At 48.3% G+C, this 26,566-nt stretch overlaps 2 protein-coding genes across 3 annotated transcripts; one reads left to right on the top strand and one right to left on the bottom strand.

Annotated features, from left to right (window-relative positions):
- The first annotated feature begins 433 nt into the window (after nt 1–433).
- Nucleotides 434–6,016, top strand: ASPHD2 (aspartate beta-hydroxylase domain containing 2). The gene is made up of 3 exons (XM_062590114.1): nt 434–1,325; nt 4,101–4,214; nt 5,903–6,016. Exons 1-3 carry the CDS (start codon nt 440–442, stop codon nt 6,010–6,012), a joined length of 1,110 nt encoding a protein of 369 aa, XP_062446098.1. The 5' UTR covers nt 434–439; the 3' UTR covers nt 6,013–6,016.
- Nucleotides 6,017–10,059: 4,043 nt separating this feature from the next.
- Nucleotides 10,060–26,504, bottom strand: HPS4 (HPS4 biogenesis of lysosomal organelles complex 3 subunit 2). 2 transcript variants are annotated; one of them, XM_062590578.1, is made up of 13 exons: nt 26,464–26,504; nt 25,160–25,250; nt 24,460–24,603; nt 23,335–23,442; nt 22,768–22,884; nt 22,544–22,638; nt 20,370–20,442; nt 19,619–19,652; nt 18,900–18,996; nt 17,527–18,445; nt 13,931–14,063; nt 12,881–12,989; nt 10,060–11,398 (listed from the first exon to the last, which is right to left on the bottom strand). In XM_062590578.1, exons 3-13 carry the CDS (start codon nt 24,544–24,546, stop codon nt 11,227–11,229), a joined length of 1,944 nt encoding a protein of 647 aa, XP_062446562.1. In that variant the 5' UTR covers nt 24,547–24,603; nt 25,160–25,250; nt 26,464–26,504; the 3' UTR covers nt 10,060–11,226. The 2 variants fall into 2 exon arrangements, with proteins under 2 accessions (XP_062446562.1, XP_062446560.1); XM_062590576.1 differs by lacking the exon at nt 26,464–26,504 and adding an exon at nt 26,229–26,299.
- Nucleotides 26,505–26,566: the final 62 nt, after the last annotated feature.

The following is a 26,566-nucleotide window of genomic DNA, read 5'->3' as shown; positions in this document are numbered from 1 at the left end:
ACTTACGGATATTTGGGGATTTGGGGAAGACGCTGTGCTGGGGGCTGGATGCTATGCTTACCATGGGACGGTGTTGGGGTGCTGGGCAGGCTGGGGGGCAGCAGGGCTCCTTGCCCCTGCCCTAGGAGGGGACCGCTCACCCCATCCCCGCATGCACCCAGCTCCCGCAGCACCCGGCAGGGAAACCTGCCTCCCTAACGCCTCTGGATTTGTTTCCCCAGAGCGTTTCAGGATGAGCAAGCCTGGAGCATCTGCGGGGACCCTGCCGCAGGCACGCCGCCGCTGACGCCGCAGTGCTGCACCCCCCGGACCCCCGAGCACGTAGGTGGGACCCTGCCGGCTCACTGCTCCCTGATGCGGTGCTCTGCGGCACGCAGGGGACAGCCGCGGCTCCACTGCCCCATGGTAGAGCTTTCCCTCCGCACCCCGACCAACCTGCATGGTGTGGGTGCCCCTGGGAGCCACAAGGACTGATCGCCGGGCCCTCCTGCACGCACCCCACCACCGCTGCACAAACATGTCTTTGGAGTGGCTGACGGACTGGAGCTGGTCCCTGGACGGACTCCGGGATTTTATCGCCACGGGCATCCAGTCTTTCCGGGACTGCGACACCAGCGCCCTCGCCGCCGTCGCCTGCCTCCTAGTCCTGTTTGTCTGGTACTGCTACCACGTGGGGCGGGAGCAGCCCCGCGCCTACGTCACTGTGAACGCCCTGATGCAGGGCGCCGACGCCAACGGCTTGCAGAACGGGTACGTGTACTGCCACTCGCCCGAGTGCGTGCGCTGCACGCACAGCGACGGCCTTAACCAGAAACTCTACCACAACCTGCAGGAGTACGCCAAGCGCTACTCCTGGTCCGGCATGGGCAGGATCCACAAGGGCATCCGAGAGCAGGGCCGCTACCTGAACAGCCGGCCGTCCATCCAGAAGCCAGAAGTCTTCTTCTTACCGGACTTACCAACCATGCCCTATTTCTCCCGGGACGCTCAAAAACATGATGTGGAGTTACTGGAGCGCAACTTCCAGACCATCCTGTGCGAGTTTGAGACCCTCTACAAGGCTTTCTCAAACTGCAGCCTCCCGCAAGGATGGAAAATGAACAGCACGCCCAGCGGGGAGTGGTTTACCTTTTACCTGGTGAACCAGGGCATGTGCGTGCCCAGGAACTGCAGGAAATGCCCACGGACGTACCGTTTGCTCGGGAGCCTTCGCACCTGCATTGGCAACAATGTCTTTGGGAACGCTTGCATCTCCATGCTGAGCCCCGGCACCGTCATTGCAGAGCACTACGGACCCACCAACATCCGCATCCGCTGCCACCTAGGTAAGCGCCCGGCAGCCGAGAGCTGCGGGGTTGTTTCTTGCTGGGAGTCCTCCCGGGACGCTGCTGCAGCACCGGAGCTGCCCCCCAGCACTGCCCATCCAGCCGCTCCCCCTCACCTGGGTTTTGAGGTGCGCCGTTAGCGACACAGGTATTGCCGCAGCGCACAAGACCGCCACGGAAAGATGTGAGCAAAGAGCGGCGCTGTCCCTGAGGCGGCGAGGTGCTGCTTTTGTGCGAATCACCCGGTAAAGAGAGGCCCGCGCGGCTCACTCCCGGGATATCCCCTCCGGCGGACCTGGTGCTCACCCGCGGCGAGCTGAGCGCTTGCCACGATGGGCTGGCGGGCGCCGCGCGGCTCCTCCGCCCCGCGGGAGCGCCCGGGATGGAAGTGCCCACGCGGCACAGATGGCCGGGATTCTGCAGCGCTGGAATAACGCCGCTAGCGCGGGGGGAGGAACCGCACGGGCCCTGCTGGCAAACACGGAGCAATTGTTCAGCCAACTCCGCTTGGGTAAACACACTCGGGCTGCGACTTGCCATTTAATTATCAGTGAGAACTGGGCTTCAGAACTAATCTAACAAGCGCTCCCGTCCTGCAGAGCAGTTGGTGATATGGGAACTACCCGTCCTAGTGCCGGGAGGGCAGCCCACCTCCAGGGACCCCGGGGCCCCCCAGGCCTCTGTTAGGCCAGCAGGGTCCGTGCTGAGCAGTTCCGGGGAGGTTCACTCACGTGGCCAAGGGCAGAACGGTTCCTGGCACGCAGAGCAGGTGAGGCAGGCTTCAGCCTTCTTCAGACGAAGACCTCCTGCCCCAGCAGCGTACAGCTGAGAGGATGCTCCTCCTCCAGGAACACGCGCGCCCTGGGGACGCTTGCAGTACGGGTCATCCCCTTGTCCTCTCCTGTTTACTCCGGTGGCCCTCCATCTGCTCTGGGGCCACTGGCAGTGCTGCCAAGACACAGTACTTTGCCCAAGGCATGCCAAAGGGCTGCTCATAGGCTCAGCAGCATCCCCACTTTGGTGCTGATGTCCCAGCTCTCCTATGTCCAAACACAGCTGCATGTACGAGACAACCAGCCCCCTGGGGCCAGCTCACTCTGACAAGCCAGAGCGGACTTTGCTCTGGGCACCTGCCATCAGCACAGCCAAATCCCTCTCCAGACTTTTCCCAAGCCCGCTGCCACCAGCCTTAGCACAACTGCCCTGGGTGCTTTGCTGGCTTTGCTGAACTCAGCCACCAGTTCCACTCTTCCCTTCTGAGAGACAGACATGCATCCCCGGGGAGTGCTGCTCTGGAAGGATGTGCTGTGCACTGCGAGCCGCCTCCTCCCAAGGCTTCCCTGACTGCTCAACTTGCTCCTTCCAGCTGGAGTGCCTCCAGTTGAGGCCGCTGTGCAGGGAAATCACTTTGTTTTTTCTAGACTTTGAAGCATGCATTTGAAAACCAGACCAGCCTTTAACTCTCCCAGCTGTCCTGGGCAGCTGGGAGCCCCTGCTGTACTCAGTTTTGGCTTTGGCACTTGAAATCCATTCCTGCTCACGTTTCCAGCATGTCACATGAGCCTTGACCCCTTTCTGAGCCATATCAGCATCCACAGGGTAGGCAGGCTCTGCATCAGCTCCAGCAGTCCTCAGCTCTGCATGGGTGACATTCCCGATGCGCAGGGTGGTAGGATTGGCCCTTGCTGCACTGGCCTGATTTGTACTAATATTTTAGGAAAAGATACATTTTTTTTTCTGGGGTTGTCTTTCTTCATGGGGCCTTCACAGAGCTTCTCCACTTATGAGGCTTCTGGAATGCTCATGAATTCCTGGCCTTGCAGCTGCACGGTAGGGCAACAGCTGTTGCAGCGTCTCCGGTGGGTGACCAAGTCCCAAGGCAGACGATATGAATGATGCAAAGTCAAATGGGGAGTTTGTGGCAGAGCAGGAATTGAGCCCATTGCTCAAGTCCCAGTGCATTTTTCTGCTGATTTAGCCTTGCAGTGGGCAGTATAATTGCAGCAGTGCTGGAGAGAGATAAGAGTGCAGGCTCTCTCTGCTTCTGGCCCTGAAGCCAGAAAAATGCATCAGGAAACTAACCTCCTACATGCACCCCATGCTTCACAGGCTCCAGGGACTTGGCAGCATTCCAGGTACAGAATAGCATGCCGATGATGCTCAGCGCATTGGGATACCCACAGCTACAGCACAGGGCTGCCCAGCAGCGGCCAGGCTGCAGCCAGGCAGGACAGGAGCAGTGCAGGGGCAGGCTAGTGCTGAAATGGATCAACTCAGCTGGGAAAGGCTCAGGCTTTGGAGTTTGGCTTGCAAATGCAGTGGCAGCTTTGTATTTTTTTGAACCCTAGACTTTGCCATGAAGTGAGTTTGGTTCAGCATCTGCTGTTCCTGCTCTCTAGAAGGAAGCAGCCCTTCTCGTCTCCACTTTGCCCTTTGGTGGCAGCAGCGTGGAGCTTGTGTGGCACTCGCGTTCGCATTTCAGGACGTGGCACTGCAAAGTACAGGTCTCTTGACAAAAGCTTGATCGTGTGAGCTGGCTGAGCAGCTGCCCATGCTGCCTCCTGCCCTGTACTGCCACAGGGCCAGCTATCAGCTGCTAAACTCAGCAGGGATGCAGGGCTTGGAGCCGGCTCAGGTGCCAGAGCGCAGGAGGGCTGGGGAAGGGTCTGCTCACTGAAGGGTTGGCCACAGGCTCCTGGTCTGCAAGCCCTGGTCAGCTCTGGGAGCACGGCACTGCCTGACTCACCTCTGTCCTCTCTCTCTTTGTACCTGAAGGCCTGAAGACTCCCAGCAACTGCGAGCTTGTGGTGGGAGGCGAACCTCAGTGCTGGGCTGAGGGCCGGTGCCTGCTCTTTGATGACTCTTTCCTGCACACTGCGTTTCATGAAGGTAAGTACAGAGTGCATGGCAGATCCTGGCTCTCGGCTTGCAGGTCCTCGCAGCTTCATCTCATACAATGCCAGCTCCTGCAGGGCCTGGGGAGAGCAGGGAAGCAGCACACGCTGTGCACAGCCCCTTTTCCTGCCAAGATGTCTGCAGGTCCTGGAGACATTTGGATCCCTTGCAAGTTAGACTGCTGATGCCCTTGGCTTGCACCAGGGTCCAAAGTACAGGGAAGGCAGTATCCCCGTTCCTGGCACTGCAAAGACCCACACATTACTAGTGCTTCTTGCTGCTTCAGGGTAGCAGAGCTTGCCCAGTTCCCTTTGCCCAGTCGACCTCCCGGAGTCCCCTCCTCAGCCTGCCCTAAGGCTCAATTCTCTTCTAAGTCTACAATTGGATTTCAGCCTTGCAGTAGTCACAAACATTTGCCGGTCCAGTATGGGTGCCTCATGGCCTTCTCCATGCCATGACAGCAAGCACAAAAAAAGCCTCCCTCTTCCTCCAGAGCTTTGCAAGGCTGCTCAGTTACTACTGCTGACAGCCACAGCATCCTCACGCTATTGCACACCACAGCAGTACTGGCTGCAGCCTGGCCCTGCTGCATTGCAACAGACCAGCCTGTGAAGTGCCAGAGGGGCTCTTTTCTCCAAAGGAGGGAGAAAAGCTTCACAGGATCCCAGAATCCAGACCCAGCAAAGGCAGACTCTGCATCACCTGTCATGCCCCAAGTACTTGCTCAGGACAGGCAGTCCCTTATGCACCTCATTTGTCTGTAGCTTTGGACTCAGATGACACCTCTCCCACCCTCTGGGTTAGATTGCAATTGGTCTGGCTTTTTCCATGAGGCTCCTTTCCAGCTTTCTAGAGCTTAGATCATCCTAAACCTTTGATGGCAGCAACCTCAGGTAGATGGAATTCATGCTTCCTTGGAAAAACACAGCATTGCAGGTGGGAAGAAGCACGAACACTGGCCTGTTTTGTTGCCTCTCTCCCTCACAGCTAGAGGCTGTACTGTTTCAGCTCTCCTGGATTAACCAGCATTAGCTGCTGATGGCATAAAAGCATCAAGCAGAGGTGTTTTACGCAGGGGAACGTGTGAAGAGAGTGGGAGAACAAAAGCTGCTGCTCCCACATAGACTCTGCTATGGATTTGGGAAACTCAGTTTATTTCAGAGCTGTGGGGATAGGGAAGGCCAGAATAGCACAGCAGAGTCAGTGCATTGCTCTGAAACAGAGCAGGAATAAAAGCTGCCTTTAAACAGCAAGACCAGCGTCATCATGCCTGCTGCCCTGAGGTGGGAAACCTTCGTGACTTGCTGCAAAAAAGCAGCAGTTGCGGGGGGGGGGGGGGGGCTGTTTACTGGGGTTGCACTGGGCAGACACGTCAGGATTTGAGCTTCCAGAGAAGGGACCTTCGTTGTCTGGCATGCACAAACAGAGGGGCTCTATGGCACACGCGACTGCCCTGAGCTCCTTCAGCTCTGGCACACGTGCCTGCCCTGGGGGTGTTGCAGCATCCTCACCGAATGCCTCAGCTCCCCGTTGCTCCTGGCTTCCTCAGGTGTGGTGCAGAGGCCATCCCCTGCACAGGCTCAGAGTGAGCGCAGGTCTCTGATGCGAGAGGAACAGGAGAAAATCCTAGATGCTTCATTGCTGCAAGCTGACATCTCACCAAGCTCTTGAATCCCATCCAGGTGCCCCGGAGGAGGGCCCCCGCGTGGTCTTCATGGTGGATCTGTGGCACCCCAATGTTGCAGCTGCTGAGCGCCAAGCCCTAGATTTTATCTTTGCTCCAGGACGATGAGCATACTGCCTTGATGTCGTGGGTTCGAGGGCAGTCGAATGGCCTGGCGGGCCTTGCTGACTGAGCTCCCGCCGCAGGTCCAGCTCCACACTCGGAAGCCTGCCTCGCGGAAAGCTTTCTCGCAGCACATTCAGTGTTGAGTTCCTCCTTCCTTTGGGTTCTTGTAAATGGAAATTTCCAACTTGTATTAACTCCCCATCTCTTTCTTTCCATCATTTGCTTCAGGGATTCTTTTCCAACATGACAGTGCATTATTTTCTCTCTGTGGTTAGATGCAGTACTACTCTAGTACGTGTTATGTTGCTACTGTGTTTTGCAGTGTACAGAATTAGACTAACAAAACCAAGGGTGTATGTTTGAATGTAATAATGTAGAATTTCTTGTGGTCATCAAAAGAACAACACACAAACTCACACACACACACACACACACACACACACACACACACACACACAGCAAACCAGCCAAACAGCAAAGCGCTGCATTGGCCTGCCTGCGTCCGGGTTTGCAGTCACCCTGCAGACAGCCAGACGGGGCTGCTGAGGCTGCAGCAAGCTCGCTGCCGCTCTGTGCATAAAGCACGTTCAAGGCAGGGGTTGTTCAGGCTGGGGGCAAACCGAGGCAAAATTAGGGCAGTGCTCTGCCAACAGAGTGCTCTTGCACCCACGGCCAGAGGCTCTTGCTTTATCTCTAGCATGTGAGTAGTGTCACAGGGCTGTCGAGAAGGCCCCAGCACATGTCAGCCTCTGTCACTTTTGCCTGGAGAAATCATTTTGTCATACTGGATGCAGAAAACACCAAAATGTCGTTTCTCATGCTTTCCATGAAGCTGGAAGTGCCAGAGCCACAGAAAGGCAGCAAGCCCAGGAGAGCACGTGACATACACCCTATCGAGGGGACAGCTACACAGCAAGCCCTGCTCTGTAATCTGACCAAAGGCTTTATCAATTTGCCTAAATCTCCTTGCTTTATCTGCAACCTTCAATTTTCACAACTCAAGGCTGGGAAGCTCCTGCAGAGGCAGGGAAGCTTGTTTGGAAATAGTACTTTTTTTTTTTTTTTTTTTTTTTTTGACAAAGGACATAGAAGGAAATCTGACTGCCTTCCTTTAACTTCTTGATCTTCTCCTTCTCCTACAGCAAGAGTGAGCATACAGAGAGAGGCAGCTCCAAAATACCTGACAGCCAAGGGTGGGTTTTCAAAGGTAGGGGGCATTTAATTCTGCAGCACAAGAGAAACAGTCCTCCACCTACCTCTAAGAGTCCTGCCCACCTAGCAACCACCAAGCTTTTCTCAAAGTCTGTCCCCAGCATTCAAGGTTTGTCTGGGGGGTTTTGGGTACAGAGCTACTAACTAGTTTATAACATGCTACCCTTAAAGCACAGCATGTCATGGATGTTCATTGCCATACTTGCTCCTCTAGCTGGAAAGCAGCTGCGATAGGCTAGAAAACTGCAAGAGACAGCTGCCTCATCAAGGGTCTTGGGATCATTCACTTCCCAGCACTGTGCCAGGGAGGTAATCTAGCGCAGTTCCAGTAAGATTTCTATACAGATTTTTCAGTTATTAGATTGCAAGATAAGGCAGAGATTTCAAATACGTCTGAAATATTTTTTACACCTGTCTTGTTACAAAATATCTGAAATGCATGATTTCTACACACATTGACTACTTGGAACAGAATCTGAGGAAGCAGGCTGGCTTGTTAACTGTCTTACAGTTTGGTAACATTCATACAGTGGATAAGCAAAGATAATCAATAAACAGTTGTGCTGAAAACAGAATGGGCTCTGCCTGCATGTGTAACTATTCCAGGATAAAGCAAAATACTGAAGATTTGGGTCCATCCTACCTAAGCTGACCTTAACCTGCTGAGGCCTCTGCACAACTTCCTAGTTTGCTGGTAAGGAGAAAAGTGTAGCAAAGACAGAACTTGGGGGTGGAAGAAGGGGCACACCTGGGCTGAGTCTGCAAGTGATAGAATAAGCAAGGAAATTGCTTTAAAATATCTGGCCCCATGGTGCTTCTGTCCATTTCTGCCCAAGCCCATTTCTGTCCTGACCAGTTTTAGCTTCTGTCCAGGATCTCACCAGCAGTCCATTAGCAGCCATGCTGTTAAGGAGCACAAAGAATATTTGCTTTGAATCTCCCTGTATTTATCACATCCCTTTGGGCCATACACTTCACTGCAAAGCCAACCAGCTTGCCACAAGCTGTAGATTACAGCAACATTGTCTGTGTCCAACGTTATCATTGATAACCCTGACACACTAGTCAGCAAAAGAAACAGAGCCATAGACCTGCTTGCCACACTAATTTAGCACATTATCCAGGCTCAGCAGAAGGGCCACCAGCTTGCAGGAGAGTCTTCAAAAAAAAAATGATTTTGGAAAATGCCTCCAGGTTTCTGCGTTGACACATCAAAGGCAGCAGGCACCTTGACCGGGGGAGCTCTAGAACAGAGGATGCTGTGCTGCTGTCAAACTGCCCGAAACCAATGCCTGACACCACCCAAAGCACGGGGCCTGTTTGGTTATGTAAAAAATTGCTCAGCATGAGGCCCCTGGCCCTCATTAGCAGCTTTCTCCTTGCATGGTCAGTCAGGACACAGCCAGAGCAGCAGCTGCTCTTCATCTTGTTATATATGAACACGACCAGTTTTTAAATATCCTTTCTACAAAATAATAGTCATTAAGTCAAGAGCCTGGAGTACTTGTGCTACCACAAAACAATGTTCTTCTCAATACTCAAAGGACTGAAACTGGTCTTGGTGGCCAGATGTAGCACAAGAAGTAAAATAAAATGAAGCCATCACAGCAGTTCCACTCTTCACAGAAGGCATAGCAGATTGTAGCAGAGGACTTCTGAAGACAGCAGCAAAAGTATCTATTTTGTGCTTTGCTGCTGTGCCAAAACTCCCTCCTGTCTCTCTCAGGCTTTTCTTTCAACTTTTTGGTTTTTCCTCATAGAGCTCACAACCATTTCCCAAAACACCCAGCTAGGGGACAGCAGGATCTCCCTCAGGAAAGCAGAGCAGTCTGGAGCTGCCTAGCATTCCTTCTGGCAGATGGGACACTTTCTTGCCTCTTAAGCATTGCAGAGAGCCTCTGGATCTGGGATGCTGAGCAAGCCATGATTAATGCCTGCCTGGTGTCAGGAGGCAGAGTAGCACCTAACTGATCACAGGTGGGAGCCTCTTGGCCCAGTATGTCAGAGGAGCCCTGAGCACTGCAAAAGGACTAGAGCATGCAACCATCTTTTTTCCTGCCTTCTTCCATCTCCTCCCTCACCTACATGATGCTTCTCTACTTTGCACTCCAGAAGTGAAACAACATGCAGTTTGTTCGTAACCTGGGGAAGCAGCACCTTATCTCTGTGTCCTCTTTTGCATCAATCATCACTAAGTCAGGAAGTCTCCTGGATGGTTGTAGCTCAGGCTTTTCAATGAAGTATCACATCTATGCTGCTGTTAGCCAACAGGCAACAGATGGCATTTCCCCACAGAGCAGTTCCACTCTCACTGTCCCCATTTCATGAGGACAGCATCAGCAGGGAGCAGAGCAGCACCTGGAGCCATACAGTTCTACTGCCTGCTGAAACATCTTCTCAGCTGACAGAGCTGGAAGACAAAAGGTAACCCATAACCAGCTTCCCTATGAGCAAGCAGCTGAACTCCCCCCTGGAGTCCATGGAATTCCCTGGCTAAGACCTGCAGAGGGAATCAACAGCCACGAGAGTAGAACAAGAAGCTGCAAGGATGGTAACTTTGCCATGTCCAACTCCTGGGGTGCCCTGCTCACAAATTCACAGCAAAGCCAGTAGCACATCTACCTTTAGCTCTCTTCTTCATACAACCTTTTGTGTTCCCAAGAGATCCTGACAAACAGCTACTTTGCCAGCATGGTCTAATCAACAGGCAGTGCCTGTTCAAACTCACCAGTACAGGCACTCACTCTCAGAGAGGAGCTAACAAGCAGTATGTGTGTTGCCCAACCCCAAACCCCCACAACAGGATCACAAACAAGAAGACCAAGCAGTAAGTGGGACTTTGGCCTTGGACAAATGAGTCTTGGGGACTCTACTTTATTTTCAGTTACAGTGATGTGTGTATATGCACCAGTAACACTCTCTGCAGCATACAGCCCTGTCAGATGGCAAGTGTCCATCTCTCAGGTCTAAGCAGCCCTCAATGCCAATCCCTACCCCAAGCTGCAGAAAGGGGACATACAGTCTGTTTACACAAAATGACAACAACCACAAAGGAGCTATAAAGTCTCTTTCATCCCATTCGCTTAAGGAGCTCCCAGTTGCCTCTTCTGTCAACAGAGTGTAGACAAATCAAGCATTAAGAGAGCAAGGAGGTGAAACAAGGTACTCCAACAACTGTACCTGCAGAGAAGGGAGGGGAGGAAGCAGAAGGCCTAGGAGCAGGCAGGATTGTAGTGCATTCAGTTTCACAGGCAACACCATCAAGGCCCCTACAGGAGGCTAGCAGGTTACAGCACCTTTCTGCATTTGGTGGGGAGTGTGGAAAACAACAGCGTACTGCACAATCTCTGAATAGGCAAAGGAGGACAAGGATATTCCCGGTTCAGCTACAGTATAAAAACCTATTGATAACTACTATAGGAGGATTATTAGTTCTGCAGCACTTATTCTATTCCAGTTAGTCTGAGAACATGCAGGCTCCGTTAATTCAAGGTAAGGAATTACACTGTGGCAGGGGATCATTTCTGCAGATTAAGAGGTATAAATAAAGCCCAAGTCTGACCAGGGCAAGTGTAGGCACAGAACTCCAGGCAGATGTCTGACTGACATCTCTGAAAGCAACTACTGCACAGTGACCCGGCATCCTGTGTAGCTTAGAGCAAGAAAACAGTTTTACTTTAGGTCAAGGCAGGAGGCTCTGCCTACGAGGGTAGAGTAGTATGAATAGTTCTATAGTGAATGTAAACTAAGCATCCCAACATAGCAATTTTCTATCCTCAGTCTTTGGTAAGTGGTCACATCCACAATACTCTGCGTTAGCACAAAATGTGCTGCAGGCACAGGGCAGTAAGAGTGCTCCTTCACCAAGGCAAGGCAGAATGGAGACCCCATAGACTTAGCACAGAGCCTAAAGCCTCCACCAGAATAAATGGGTTTGAGATTTTGCTTACTGGAGATGAACTGACTTTTAGCGCATGCTGAGACAGGTTGCCTCAGTGCATCAGTTCAAAGCAGGTTCACTCCATGCTTCAGCAGCTTTTGCTTGGCCTTGCTTGGTAAGCTGAACGCGCTGTCGTGAGGGTTGGGAACACCCGAGTTGCGGAGTGGAGTGCCCAGCTGCTGGAAGTAGGTCTCCTGGACAGGATTCCGGCAGGCATATATGGCAGTGGAGGCATTCCTAGTAGAGCAGGAAAGAGAGCAATAGTCTTTCAGCAAGAACAGCAAGAACTTCCTTTGTGCAAGATCCACTTCTACTTACAGGACATACTGACTACCAGCCCAGGAGCTGGGCATTGGGATCTTTGTGGCACTGGTATCCGAACTAGCTAGGGAGACTTTTAAGACTGTTTCAGTAGAAGAAAGATACATAGAGTTAAAATGGGCAGCAAAACTATGTAATGTATTGCCAGAAAGCCTGGCAGAGCAGTCCAGTACCTCAAGATATGCAAATATTCATCATGTGTAACATCCCTCTTTTCCCAGAGGAGGTATACTCTCTGCTGCTGTCCATAAGCAATTCCCTGCACAGCACCCTTGCAGCAAAAACCATATGAAGTTATTTAGTCTCATGTGTAATGGATCTAAGACACTACTGAGATATTGTAACCAAGATGCCTGAAGTCACTGATTAAAATCCACCACTCACTATTTACCTCTGAGAGGACTGGGAGGGAACAAAGCAAAGGACCATGTATTTCTCTTTCACAGAGGAAAGCAGCAACTGGTATGTTTGCTGACAACCCTCTGTGACAACTCTTCATAAAATAAAGCAGTTTTAGTCATCTTGCTACTCAGTCTGATTCCCACGTGACGCTGCTTTTTTGGGGGCAATACAGAGTATGCCAGCTTACCCAGCACTGAATTTAAAGAGCCAGTCAATCTAATGCTAAACATGGAGTTCTCCAGCATTAAAGTGTATGATTCACATTCCCTTGGCAAGTAGAGTCAGAGAAGTAAAATGGATTAATTTCCAGAATCACCTTTATCTCATCACTCAGTGGGCAAACAAGCATGACCAGGCAAGCAGAATCTCTGAGCACACACAACATAACCATCTTGGTGGAGATCAGTTACAGAAACAGGGTGGGTGCTATAGCACAGGATCAACTTCAGCTGCTGCTGTGTGGAAAGGCTCTGACTGTGATAAGACCATCTTGCTTGGCGCAATACAATTGAGTTTGCCACGCACATTACAGTGTGTTTCCAACCCAACAAGCCGTGCAAGAAAACAAAATCTAGGTTGCCAATTCTAGGCGCCTTTGGCTCCCAGCCGAGACACAAATTTATTAGGAACAGCTATATTTAAAACTGCATCTTAGAACCTTATGGTGCCAGGAACTGGCAACATTCTAACATTATATCTTAATCCAAACCCTCGGCACAACTCAGCTGTGCCTTCAACTCATTTGTGTGGGTGTCATTGTAGCTTTGCAACATCCATATCAACCTAAAGGAAGTATATCAAGCAGCCTACATCTAAAGAGCAAAGTTCAGGGAAAAAGGTGATATGGCTGGCCTTTGGAAAGAGACAGTGATGTGATTACAGCACACGCTAAATCTCATCAAGACTTAGAAAAGGGGTTGCCTCATCCTGCCTATTCTATGTGCTATACAACACTATTGTGCCTGGAAGAGAGGGGAAGTTATAAACAGATCTTACCTAATTATCATTTCTGAAACATCTGGAAAGTGACTGAAGTCAGAGTGGATCAGCGTAGCAGCTCTCAGGAAGTGCCGATCCATAGGGCCAGGTGTATGAGGCAGGTTAGCTGCAGAACGGGAATAAAGGGGATGAGTTAAAAGCTCACTGTAAAGCAGTCTGCTTCCATTTATTGATGAGCAAAGGGTTCTGGACTGCAGACATTCAGGAACTGTGGGAGAACAGAGATGAGGTGATACCTTAAGTCCCAGTGTGATGTCAATGAAATTTGTCAATGGCTCAGATTTTGCTCAGCCATGCACAAACAAAAAGCTTGGTGTACTTTTCCCCATGTGCACATAGATCAGAGGGGTGACAAGGAAGGCCTAAGACATGGGTTACCGAGAATCACTGAGGGTTCTCTCTCTTTCCCTAAAGCGATTCTTCTAAGCTGGAGAGTGCTAGGATACTGCGTGTGAGGCTGCCAGAAAAGGGGGAGCATTAGAATGAACTGGAGCAACATGTGTATGCGGCTTTCTGCATGTTTATGGTCTACCCATCAATCTAAGATAGCATTCTCCAAATTGCTGGCTACAATCTGCTCCCAGTTCCTGCTTCCTGTAGCCAGAAATGACTGGCAAATACTTCGTTGCACTGAGGGACAAAAGGCATTACCATTAGGGAAGAATGAAGTGTGGGGAGAAGGGAGGCCAGCGCTGAAGTGGATTTCAAGTCCTGTTGTCCTGTCCTTGGATGAAGCAGCTAGCAGAACCCCAAGCAACATGTTTCCTAATGAAGGGCCAGTGGCAGCAGCCCAGCCTCCATCTCCCAACAGCCTCTGGCTCTGATCCAAATCACAGCTGTGATCAACCAGCCTTGAGCAGATTACAAACTCGCACAGGACAAATCTTTCTCAACGGGGTCTTGTATCCAGGCCACTTCGTAAGGATAAGTTATACTAACTTAGCAAGCAATGTTTTGGAGAAATTGTGTGACACATGAGAAAAGGTAGCAATAAACCCTGTTCTCCTATCAAATTCTGAAAACTGACTGCTCTTCTGGAAGACTTACCTGTGAGTACATTCTGAATGCTGTCATAGTGAGTGAAACTGTAGGTTGTCTTGGTGGAAGAAGAGGAGTCTTTGGGCAAAGTCTCCCTCAGATGAACCTCAAGGCCATTTAGAGAAGCCAGACTGCTATGGTACTGGAGACAGGGCAAAAAAAAAGGCAAGTGTTACAGCAGATGCTCATGCTGTACATAACAGACACTTTTAGGGAGGTATCGGAAAGAGCTCTCGTGACTGACAGCAGGGCTAGACCTTTTCACACTCAGCTGCTGCTGCCCAGAGTTCCACCCAGGAACTGCTGGGTAACTTGGGCAAAGAGGAAAGCACACAAGTCAGTATGACAGGGATTCAGAAAAGGTGATAAAGCCTGAAAATAAGCCATTAAACCATGTGATGCCATTAATTAGAGGGGAATCCAAGACTCCATTAATTCACCACCAAATATTACTCTCTAGGGCTCATTTTCACATCCTGCTCTCCATGACTTTCAGTGGTAGCATGGAATATTCTTTTGTTTTTTGACTTAGCAGAAACCAGTTGCTATTATACGAGAAAGACAGTACAACATAGGGTGAAGTTTTATAGACTTGGACTGGATTTAACAGCCTGCAGTGTTTCATGTAGCACCCTCTCAATACAAGAGTAGATCTCCTTTTGGCTTCCAGCACCTAAGAAAGAAAAATGTGCTTTCTGCCTCCTTTCTGAATTTCCAGCTAGCTCCAGTCTGCAGCCCAAGCACTGGGACATCATCACAGGACAAGTGGAACGGTGTCATCTGTGCACTAATGACAGGTCCAGCAGGGACCAGATGGAGGCCTAAACAACGTATTACCAAAACAACGCAATAATGTAAAAGCCGAACTACTTTATTGACTAGACTTTTAGCAATACAGCCATCCTGGCCTTGTTAAAGCCTACTGCATCTCCAAGTGAGTTTCTAAAACTGTGCACAGACTATTCTGCTGATACTAAAGAATATACTGTTTCATACAGCTTTCAACAGGTAGGATTGCTGCCCTGAGCCACAACAGGAAACCATACCCCTTTACTGCTAAAAAGGAATGTGCAGAGGGGGTGGACCACCTGGCCAGAGCAGGGATGAGAATTCCAGCTTGCAAGCTGCAACCTGCCTCCTGTCAAGTGCTAGAAGATTAATTCTGTAATCCCCAAGCCTGTCCATGTTCTTTCCTCAGCCACAGAGAGGATCAAGCCTTCATTCAACACACTGGCATTGCCTACCCTACCCTTGACCCTGCTGGTCACAGAACAGATTTTCTTTTCTGTGCAATGTAATGAAGGTATAAGACCTGAAGACATGCACAAACTGAGTCTGAAAGCATTTCTGCTCTGTAGTGAGAGTCTGTATTAGAAGCTGCTTTCCCAGTGGGATGATCTGTACTTCCTGCTGTTCTTAGCTGCACAAGTAGCATATTTTACCCTTCTTTGGTGTCATTCAGGGGCCTCAAAGCATTCAACAAACATTAATTATAACTGAGCTTTGACATCCCTGAGAGCTAAGGGTCATTTTTAATCTAGAGATAAACAAAAGAACAGACAAGTTGAGGCTATGCCTCAAATCCACCGTGACGCTAGTAGCAGCACCTGGAAGTTACCAGCTCTGCCTTCTAGAATGAAACACTTCTCCCTCCTGGAATGGCGGAATATACAGCACATTTCTGCTAGGAAAGAATAAATACCTGCACCTAGGGGAAGAACAGGATCAAAGGAATGCAGTCAAGGTCAAAATTAAAGCTGTGTAAAAGTAAAATTTTGCTAAAATGAGATCAAAAGCAAAATTATGTATAATGGAAGACAGTACATTTGGAAAAACTTAAGCCTGAATGGAACAGGATTTTGTGAAAACTAGGGCAATATATATATAGGAAAATTGACTGTATTTTTGCTCTACCAAAAGAAGTACAGTGTACCAGTGTTATGTAGTGGATCTTAAGGCTTAATGATTTGAATGACAAACTCAGCCAGAATGGGCCCATCCTGCCTAGAGGTGGCTTTGCTTAGGTTTTTGATGGGAGGGGATGTGCAATGTGTGCCTGTAACCAGCGAAGAGATAACATGAAATAAAAACGGGCATTCCACACACTAGCTGTATCCTTCAGATGTTCCTTCTCAATGGCAAATCAGATATAACTCATGAGGCAAAGCACACACTGGTTTCCAGACACAAGATTACTGACAGGCAGGGGAGGGCCTGGCATCTTCAGCAGGCTTTGCATCCATGTAGGTTGTTGGGAAACACAGCTGCAGTACTAGCCTACCACTAACTACCTTTGGTTGTGGAGGCACAATCAAAAAAACCCAGAGAAGTTGAGGGTATATGTAAAATAAAAATGACCAGCAAAGTTCTCAAGAATGTCATTTCCCACATACATGCATCCCCCCCCCCCTTCCATCCCTCAGCAGAGAAGAGTTAAAGACTGGGAGCCAGCATGTGCCAGTCTATTTAAAATGGGCAGAAAAGGAGACAGAGCCACCTCTGGCACAGAAGACTAAAGCTGCACTTTCTGGCTGGCCTCTGCTGATTTTGCAGCAGTCCTCACGTGCGGCACTGAGGTGGCATCCCCCTGTTTACAGGGGGTCACCAGCACCCGCTCTGAGTCCTGTGCAGCTCAGAACAAAAAAGAGTAACCTTGAGGCTTTACTAATGTTGGGAGGTAGCATTAGTCTGAGCTTTCCTCCACTTCCAGTCTGACAGTTAAAGAAATGAGGTTGTTCCTATGGCAACTGGCATATCAAACAGGCCTCTGCAGCTTTGACTCAGCTCCCTGGTTGAGGGAGAGGCAGAGGCCAGGCATCAGCTCTGCAGACTAATACTTCACAGGGAAATTCTGGGAGCTGGTATGTCCTTCCCCCACACTTGTGAACGGTTCATTAACCACATCTCACCATTTGGCAGGGAAGCCTGCATAAGAAACAAACCAGCAGCAGAGTCATTTTGGGTTGTCCTGGTGCATCACCTGTATGAAGTACCCAACCGGCACCCTTTGCTCCTAACACAGGTTTCCCTGAAGAGAGTACCACCAAGGAGCAGCAGGCTAAGGATTCAGACAGCCAGACATTCATTTAGAAAGGAAACACTTCTGCAACTTGCTGCCAGACACACTTCTCACGGATGCTTCCAGAGTGAGAAGCTGTGACATACAAAGGGGAGGTTAAACAACACAGAGCAAACCTTGTTTTCTGAATGCCACTATAAAACTTACAGGGTTTCCCTACAAATCCCCAATACAACACAATCTTTTGGCTGCCTGTGGGGCTGTCTCAGGTTCGTATCAACACATTCTGCTCAAGAGTGTTGTACTAGCACTAACGGACGATAAAAGGCTGTGGGAGTTATTTATAATAATGCTCTCGCCTCTCAGGCTTGCTGCCTTATGTTTGCTAAAAACCTCCAGTATGTCTTTGGTTGCAGTGGACACTCCCAAACCAAATGGCCTTGCCTTTCACACCACAAAGCAGGCAAGGAAAGAGATGGGAACAGATTCAATGCTCACTTTTCAGTTTTAACCCCTGTTCCATACCACCACCACAAGACAAGCAGCAGAGAAAATATCTGCAGATTTGGAAGGTCTTCCTGCTTACCACATCTGCAATGGCGCTCTGGTCATCTTTGACGTGATCCTCAGCCAGCAGGGAGAGCACTAGTCCCTTAATGCAGTGAACATACAAGCTCATCCTAACTGGTTTGCACTGTTTGCCTGAATCGACACCACCCTGAGCCCCCAGGCTGTCCACCTGAAAAGGTGAGCCACTCTCCCCACCGCTGGGACAGCCTGTGTTCTCTGCTGGGTCAGCGGGCAGACTCTCCTGGACGTCTGTGGCAGGCAGCAAACTCCTGCTTTTGTGCTCTGGCTGTACAGCAGTGGTCAGACGATCCAAACCCCAGACATCACTACCAGTTACACCACTGCTTTTTCCAAGGATACTGTTCCGCCTGACAGTCCCTTGCTTGTCTTGTTCACTTGCCTTCCTTTTGCTTAGTTCTTGAACAGGAGAGCAAACAGATGTACTGCCATTGGCCACAGGACACCTTTGGAAACTGTGCTGCTTAACAGCAAAGTCCACAACAGATTTCCCCATGCTCTGATGCTCCTGCTCCTGGACATAAGGATTTGGGAAGAAAAAGCCTTCCAGAGATGGACCTGTAGTCTGAGCATAATCAGCAGTATGGAGTTCGGAAGTGCTTGGCAGCTCTTCCAGATGTGTCTCTGATGAGACACTTAGCTCTGGGCTTTTGCTCTCTGGGCTGTCCAGTTCTGCAGCTGGAGAATTCTTTGCACTGGCTTCGGGTTCAGGGAAGCCCTTCAAAGGACCTGTGTTTGCAAGGCTGCCTGTCTGTAGAGCATCTTCTGGTGCAGCTGTGCTTGAAGCCTGCTCAAGGGACTCGTGTACAGAGGTACTGTTCAGGTCTTGGTTTTCAGGAACCTCTGTTGATTCTGAAACCACTTGAAGGCAGAGAGTGTCCTTTTCTCCTCTTGGACTTGCTGGGGACATGGATGACCTAGAAGGAGAGAAAAATTGATTAATCTACTGATTAGCACCTGTTTGGGGTTACTAATAACACTACCAACCTATTCTCTGCTAGAAAGCACATTTACCTCACCAAAGAATAGGTTAAGCTCTGATGCAGGCAAAAAGCATAGGCCTCATACATTGCAGATCCTGGGAATGTTGCTCCCTTAGAGGAGCAAGGGTTTTAAACAGAGCACGATGAACTGAGAAACAATGGAACATCCTAGTTGGTCTTGAGAAACAATTTTGCTTTAGGTTGCTTCACAACAGTAGATATCACAAATTTTGTCCAGCCTGAAAGGCCTCACACAGCCTTAACAGCCAGGTGATAGAGTTTGAATAAGTGTCAGAGCAAACAATTAACAATGGCTAGTGAGGACACGCTGCCACATTTTAGGTCACTTGCGGCAAAAACCGCTTCATGCCTCAAATTAATTCCCTACCTACTCATCCACTCCACTGGAAAGTCTCGGAGCACTGAGACCTCATCTTCTGTTAGGAAAACTGGGATGATACGAACTCCCTGTGGCAATGGAGAATCTGCAAGAGCAATGGAGGTTGGAGGAATTAAATTAACATGTCCCAGCATAACGAACAGAAGCCAATCTCCATCAGCACAAAGGCTTCAGCAGGAAGAAAAGGCATGCTCTCATCTTGTATCCTGGGTCATCCTGGGAACTGGCAAAATCTGACTAGGTAGCATTTTCCCATCCACTTAACACCTGACACAGTTAAACTTTTCCTTAGTTTTTTTCCTGACTCTCCTGGCAGCATATCTATAAACTGATGCTAAAAAATGGTAGGGGAAGATTTGGACTGAAAGCACCAGTCATTCTACCCTCATGGTGCCATCAGTGGTCAAGTAGCAACTGGGGAACTGGAGTTAAAATAGGTTTGCTAGTAATCTGCAGAACTCACGATTAAGCCCAAAAGAGCAAATTCGTTTGCTTAGCTGAAGGAACTAGGTCTGGCTACACAACACCGTCTGGCACTCCAGCCAGAAGCCCCAATACCCTCAGCAATATATTTTCGCATTCAGCAAGAACTTCAACATGAATCCCCCCAAAAACAACTCATGCTCTCACTGCAGAGAGAATTCAGCCCCAGAGCGTTGCCCATACACTTGCACTTGGCAATCAGTACTCTGCAGCTGGATGCTCACCAGGCTCCCGCTGCTCCTCATCTCCAGGCTCACTCTGAAAGAAAAGCCAAGAATCAGCTTTGCAGCATGACTCAACACTTGCCCCCAGTGCAATCGCGATACCTCCTCCAGCCTATGCAGAGAACAACAGGAGTTCTCCCTGTGACTACCAGAGAACACCAGACCAAAGAGCAAATGCTGTGATCAGTTTACTGTGCTGTGTAATGATTTGTTCCTTATGCAGCCTTCAGATTCAAGGGGACTTCCCAAGAATTCAATACAGCTCAGATCAAGGAGAAATATCACAGTCTACCATTACTACTTACTCATGGCACAGAAGCTTTGTCCATTCTCGCAACCATAGTCAAGGCAGAGGCTTTACTCATGTCTAGATCTTGATAGATTTTTTGTAGAAGATCTCAAATCATGTAAATACTTAATTTTTAATGGAAACGAAAACTGATCGATTTGTCACTTTTTAGATATTCTTTATGAATATTTAGTACTAAATACCCAAATCTGGGTAAAAGGCTAATCAAATATCACACAGAGAAGAATTCCTGAATTCAACAGCTGAAGAACTAGAAAAAAGCAAATTCCTAGTATAGAAGTCTTGAAATCTTACTAAAAGCTTTTATGAGCTGAGATTGAGTATCAGTATCAATATTTGTTCTTCCCAGTAACTGCACATGTAAGATGTATGCATGAATTGCTTCCAGACTGTGCCCGCACACTGTGTATCTACATGTAGTGAATTTGTTTTGCAGCATACCTGCCCTGAAGATTCATTGCCCTGGAGGAGAACTTTGGCAGTAAGAGAAGGTGGCAGCTGGGTGCTCACAATCCTAAAAGAACAAAATAAAGTCATTCATGAGCAGAGTGTCATTTTCTCAAGTTCAGCTGTAGACCAGCATCACTCAGAGCATCAGGAGAGGCATAGTGAACACTAGTGCTCAAATCAGACAGCTAGAAGCACTCTGAGCAAAACTAGTTGTGTTGCCATTTCAGAGCCAGGTAATCTCTGGGGGAGTCCCTGAGGTTCTATCATATACATCTCTCTGGGGTGGGTTAAACACTGCAAGGGTTGACGGGCCAAGCTCAGATGTGGGGTGTAACTAACACATCTCCACACAACAAGAACATGTGCTGGATGACCTTTAAGATTTCTGTGGTTTTTTTGTCTGTTGGTTTGTTTGGGTTTTTTTAGGTCAGTTCCAATCCAAACTTGGGAAAGGCAGAACTGCCTGGTGGTATTTAATTTTGGGCAACAAATCTCGTTTTGCTGAGTCAAGAAACCACGACCTAAGATATATCAATCCATACAGCAACAGGCTTTCTGCCACTCCCTGCAGAGCTGTGAGCAGTGGAGAAGGTTTAGGAAGAGCAGCACTTGCTGTACTGCAAGATAAGCTCTTTGTACAGGACTTGCAAATGAGTTCTTGATCCTTCCATTTACATCCTGTTGAGATCCACATTCTGTAGACTTTCTGAAAGACTTTAAAGAAGGAAAAGTTCAACTCCAATACAAAGCTCTTTGCAGTGTTTTAGTAAGGTTCAGAGCTCAGTGAAGTCTAATGATATTTCATGAAAAAATCTTTACTAGGCAGAACAGCAATACAATAAGACATATATTGGTGATGAGCACTGGCACATGACAAGAATCAATTCTCCAGTCAGATATTCATTTCCATTGCAACAAGCAGCCAGGGTTACAAATGCTAGCAACTTGTGCTCTGGGTCCTGCTTGCAAGCTTAAGATCATTCCCTCAAAAATGCCTGGCCTATTTCCGTCAGATCTGGAAACATGCATACATCGTGGCATCTCTCCAGTGCTCATGAAGGGTTTTGCAGCACAGTCTATGTAACCTTTTAACAGTAACAAAAGGAAAAAGGTGCTTGAATGCTACTGCCAAGAAATTCTCAAAATCTCCCATCTCTTGCCTTTCAAAGACACCTTTGAGGCTCTCCTTGCTGTGGTTCAATGCCATATGTGCAGCATCCTCAGCTGTCTATGATCTCTCTTTGTGTTGAACAAAGTCAGCATTTCTTGTGGGAAATTCTGGTTCCTTCTTCTACATCATTTCTGCTAGCATTGATAGTGGTCCTGGCCAGCAAGTCAGTCAAAAATATATACATACATATACCCCCATGCACTGAATTTGGAAGACAGCAAAAAAAAAAAAAAAAAAAACTAAGAAGAGTAATGTTTACACATCTTATCCTGATCTGTACATCTGTACAGGGCTTTTACAGCAGCATTTTGTAGATCCCAGCATTTGGAAAGCTCTGCACCTTAGAGACACGCCATCCCCTAAAAAGGGCAAAAGCACTTGCTGACACCAGTATGCTTATATTTTCCAGGTCACAATCCAGGAATGATCCCTACTCTGGGGAACCTAAGGTAAAACGTGAAAAGTGTCTAAAATACTAGAATATGCCAGAACCAGGTCACTGGAATCTTTTCTCAGCTATGTTACTACTGACTTCAACACTGGCACATCAGAAGTTCAGAAGCCAATCTTTCTGTTAAGTACCTTTCAACCTTTCAAGAAAAGTAAAGTTTGTGCCTGAATAATGTGCTCCCGCAGACATTAAATTTACTTTTCTTGGTGAATTTGACCTAAAAGGCCTAAGAAGTTAAGTCTTCATGTCCCATTGAATACCAAAGACAGTAGCATACCTACTAAAACCTAAATCTTAACTTTCTTCATGCTTCGGTTTCTCCTGCTGATAAACAGAGTTAACAATTTACCACCTTTGAAATATACCAGCAGACAGGGTTTACACTATCTGAAGCATTAATGTTCCTGTCAGTTACGAACAGCAGCCTTGCATGTACAGTAAATGCCCTTGCTCTGTTCTCTGGATGCACTCTGGGATCATGGCCCTAAGAGGGGGTAGCATCAACACGCAGGTTAACCCTTTGGGTAATGTCCTGTTACTTACAAGCCTTTGTAGAGAATGCAGCCTGCCAAGATGTGGGGAGACCGCTGGCAAGTTTGTAAGATGAGAGCTGCTTTCAGTAAAAGCAAGGGATCCACCTGGATGGGGAGAAACAGAAGAAGCTAAGCCAGAAAATCCTGGAAAGTGCTCAAAGCAGCAAATAAAAAACAAAAACACTAGCACTAAGGCAGGCCTAGAGCTAGGTGCAACAGACGACAGACTTTTACCTTGGTTTTGTCCAGATTCCAAAGAGAATTAAAAATCTTGTGGAGGTCACCAGTGTTTTTTTGGATATGTTCAATATACTTGTCCCACTGCTTGCTCAGTTCCTCCTGAGAAAGTGCCTGTAGACAAGGAAAATCCATATGGCTGTGACTCCACAGGCCCTAATGCATTCAAGATGATTAGATGCAATTAATCTGGGACAGTAATTGTAAGTGGTAACTCTTATGAGGATAAGGAGAAAGTAGACACAGAAGAGCTTTAGACTGAACATCTGGGAAACATGTCTGTTATGGGATATGTCACCTGAAGGATGGACCAGGAAACTTCATCACTTGAGACTGAGAACAGCAGCACAGAAGGCAGATAAAAAATGACCATGCTGCCTCAGTGAAACAGGACGGGCCTGCTCCCAGTTCTTTGATACACAAGCTTGCTCTGACCCTTGCAATAGGAAGACAGTGCAAGGGAACAAGCCAGCATGTCTGTGCCTGGACTGAGCTTGGCCAGTATGGGCAGCGTCCAAGAACTCTTCTTAGCCAGAAACGTCACAATTCTTGATCTTTAATTACCGTGTAAGCATGGTGCACAGGTCCATTGTAAAACCTGAAGAGGCTGATCAGCTGCTCCAGAAATCGTCTACAGCTGACATCAGGAAGTTCAACAGAACAGCCCAGAACCTTTAATACAGAAAGCCACAAATGAAGAATGTTTACTGACACTACCCAGGGACAGCAGGTGAGAACAATTCTTACTGCTCTCAAATTGAGTATTTAAGATATACAAACAGTTCTATGGTAGGCAAACGTCCCACACATTCACAATCTGACAAAAAAGCAAATTCAAAAATACCCACAGAAGAGCTTTGGCATAAATAGGAGAAATAAATGATATTGGAAATCCAGAGTTTTAAATACACTCCCTTCCCATCACAGATGTTAGAGACATAGCTCAGTGCTCTAGTAGTTAAGAACATTTTCCTGAAAGTAAGTATTCAAATTCATCTGTTATTTACAGAGATCAAGATGCTTCATTCAGCTCTTGAGCTGCCAAGGAAGAAACAGAAGTGCAAGAGCCTTCTGTTTCTGAGAGCTAAATGAGTCCAAACAGCACCGCCTATGAAATAGGTCTGACTGTTCTTAGTCTAGTTTCCAGGGGTTGGTTTGGGGCATTTTTGTCAAGACTATGCATATTGGTCTTAATATACTAAGTGTCTGCTAATACTAATAAAGGTCTGCAGCAGAGAATACTGAGGGTTAGTGGGGAAGAGCAATCAGGCTACCGAATTGGAGCTCGAGTCCTTATTTTAAACTTTAGTACACAGACTTCTGTTTCCAGCCATCGCCAATAGCCCACAGAGGCATGAGTTATGTAGCTCTCAACTGTTTATAGCCACTGCCAGGCATATCTTAAGAAAACATGTTTGGTGTGGACTCACAAATGAGGAACGCCGAGCTTTTTTTCCACAGAACAGCTGAAGTAATTGCCACTACACATGCTTGTACACTGTGGTAAACAAAATTTAAGTTACCTTGCAATGAAAAGTTGTGCATTGCAAGTTCACACCCTAGCTCTCCCCAGGTCTATCTGTGTGCAGGCCCATACCCTGAAAAAAAAAGCCCTCTTAGTTTGATAGTATAGTTGATACTTTCTCATTGTTTTAGCTCTTTGATTGCCCCTAGACCTCTTAAACTCACCCACAGATAGTCTCCATCCACTACAACTGCAAACTTAAGCTTTCTCAGCCGAATAAGACTGGGAGGAACTCCAGAAATTTCAGTCATACAATGTACCACTCCTGCAATCTGTCCGCACAGCAGTTCCTGCTGGTCAGGAAGAGTCTGTTGAAGAAGGCAGGGGAGAACTACTTATTTTCTTTTGAAAAGACTTGAAAAAAAAATCACCACTGCATTCAGTTAAAAATGGATTATGAATTCATTTCAATTATAAACCAAATGCAGCAGCACCAGAAAATTTGTGTGGAAAAAATAACTAGACTGCTTTTTCCAGGCTGCACAAGGGCCTAGAGCTCATCTAGAAGCACTCTGTCATCCCTACAGTGTACTTGTTCACAACATGAAACAGAACTGGACACTGCTAGATGATTCCACTGACAGGAATTCACAACTGAGGGAGCAGAGCATTAACAAGAGAAAGTGCAACACAACCGTGTCCAGCATCAGAAAACAGAGGACTCTTGGTGCACCCTGTGTGGTGGAGCATCATTCCACCTAGTTCTCTCTAGTTGCATGGTTTTCTTAAAGCTTTTATAAATACTGAATGCAAATTTATCCAAAGCACAATCTGGAATTACCACTATTCCTTAAACAGAAATATCAATACATACAGGCAACACAGGCACTGCTTTACAGGCAGCAAAAGAAAAGCAGACGTTACCTGAGAAGGATAAAAATAACAAATGCCAGCACTTGTAGGATCTCCCTCTTCCTTAACCTTTGAACCATCATAAAGGAAAAAGTAATTCCACCTACAAAAGCAAAACATTGGCAGAAATAATCGCGTATTTGAAAGCTATTACACTTCTACCTCTTATTATTTCAGGTAAAACAATACAAAAATATAAATCAGAGACATTGTTCCTACATAACCATATCCTCTGACTTTAGACATGAAAGAGGTTTCAAAAGGGCCCCATGCTAAAAAACGCGGCCACTTTTGTGGGTTTAAAACAGACCCTATAAACCCACAACTAAGAAAAGAGGAAGAATATATGGATTTGTAAAATATTCTCCTATCTCGAGAGCACAGAATAATTAGGTGTTAATCATGTGTAGTCCAAAGAGTTCCCAAAACCTGCTGCTTTTTATTTAAATGTTAACCATGTCTGATAGGCCATAAAAAGTGCAAAATGGGAGCTCCTGTCTGAAGGCAGCCTGTTTCATAATAGTATTCAGATCATACCTTCAAGGGTGTACTCAATAATTAATTTTCACTCCTACTTGTAAGTAGCTAGTTACATTCAAAAGCTTTGCATACAAGAGCCTTCCTGCAAAAATAGAAGTCTAGGGAAAAAAAAAAAAAAAAAAACACACACACACAATTCAAAAGGTGAAGCTAAAGAACACAAGTTATTCCCCAGCCAAGAAAAAAGACTAAATTTGGGCTTAGACTATGCCTCCTCACTTCTCGAATGAGTCACTAAAGAGAAAGTTACTAAGATGCTGCTTTAGCTTCCAGGAGGTCTGAATTCCCTTCCCGGTTTGCCAGACTCCGGGGAAAGCACACGGCTCCTTCCTCATGCTGCCTCAGTTCTCCATCTGTAGGTAGGGAAAATAAATACTGCTCTGCCAGACGGAGATGAGTGTTTATGGGACAGTAACACTCTAGTGTAACAGCACCACCGAGCCAGGCGCTGCGGCCGCCCGCAGACCCGCCGCGGGGGGAGCGAGGGGCGCGGCGCTGCAGGCGGCCCCGGCGGCCGCCCCAGCCCCAGCGCGGAGCTCACCACGGCGCGGGGCCGGGCCCGGGCGCGGCGGGGCTGCCCATCGACGGACTCGGGGCCGCGCGCTCGGCTCGGCCTCCCGCGGGACGCCCAGCGGCGCGGGGAGGGGAAGCGGCCCCGCCGCCCCCGGCCCGGCCCGGCCCGGCCCGGCCGCTCCCGCCGCAGCAGCACGTGACCGTCCTCGCTCTACCGCGGCCGGGCGGGAACAACGCGCTCTCTTCGGAGGCACGTGACCGACCTGTCACTACGGCGGCCGTGCGGGGACACGCAGCCGCCGCGGCGCGCTGAGTTCAGGGCCATGTGACCGCGCCGAGCTCTACGGAGGCCGTGCGGGGACACGT

Source organism: Rhea pennata, chromosome 17 (genome assembly GCF_028389875.1).
Source record: "Rhea pennata isolate bPtePen1 chromosome 17, bPtePen1.pri, whole genome shotgun sequence".
Taxonomy (NCBI): domain Eukaryota; kingdom Metazoa; phylum Chordata; class Aves; order Rheiformes; family Rheidae; genus Rhea; species Rhea pennata.
The sequence above is the reverse complement of the archived record's forward strand: the minus strand, read 5'-3'. Positions and strand labels throughout refer to the sequence as shown.

What these genes read in the sequence shown, in the direction of transcription:
- ASPHD2 (XM_062590114.1), top strand. Translation starts at nt 440, where the DNA reads ATGGTGTGGGTGCCCCTGGGAGCCACAAGGACTGATCGCCGGGCCCTC. An exon ending in CCGCATCCGCTGCCACCTAG is followed by an intron (nt 1,326 to 4,100) that starts GTAAGCGCCCGG and finishes TTGTACCTGAAG; the next exon opens with GCCTGAAGACTCCCAGCAAC. An exon ending in GCACACTGCGTTTCATGAAG is followed by an intron (nt 4,215 to 5,902) that starts GTAAGTACAGAG and finishes AATCCCATCCAG; the next exon opens with GTGCCCCGGAGGAGGGCCCC.
- HPS4 (XM_062590576.1), bottom strand. Translation starts at nt 26,269, where the DNA reads ATGGGCAGCCCCGCCGCGCCCGGGCCCGGCCCCGCGCCGTG. An exon ending in TGGATGGAGACTATCTGTGG is followed by an intron (nt 23,443 to 24,459) that starts GTGAGTTTAAGA and finishes TCTGTATTAAAG; the next exon opens with GTTCTGGGCTGTTCTGTTGA. An exon ending in GTTTCAGAAATGATAATTAG is followed by an intron (nt 11,399 to 12,880) that starts GTAAGATCTGTT and finishes CTGCTCTACTAG; the next exon opens with GAATGCCTCCACTGCCATAT.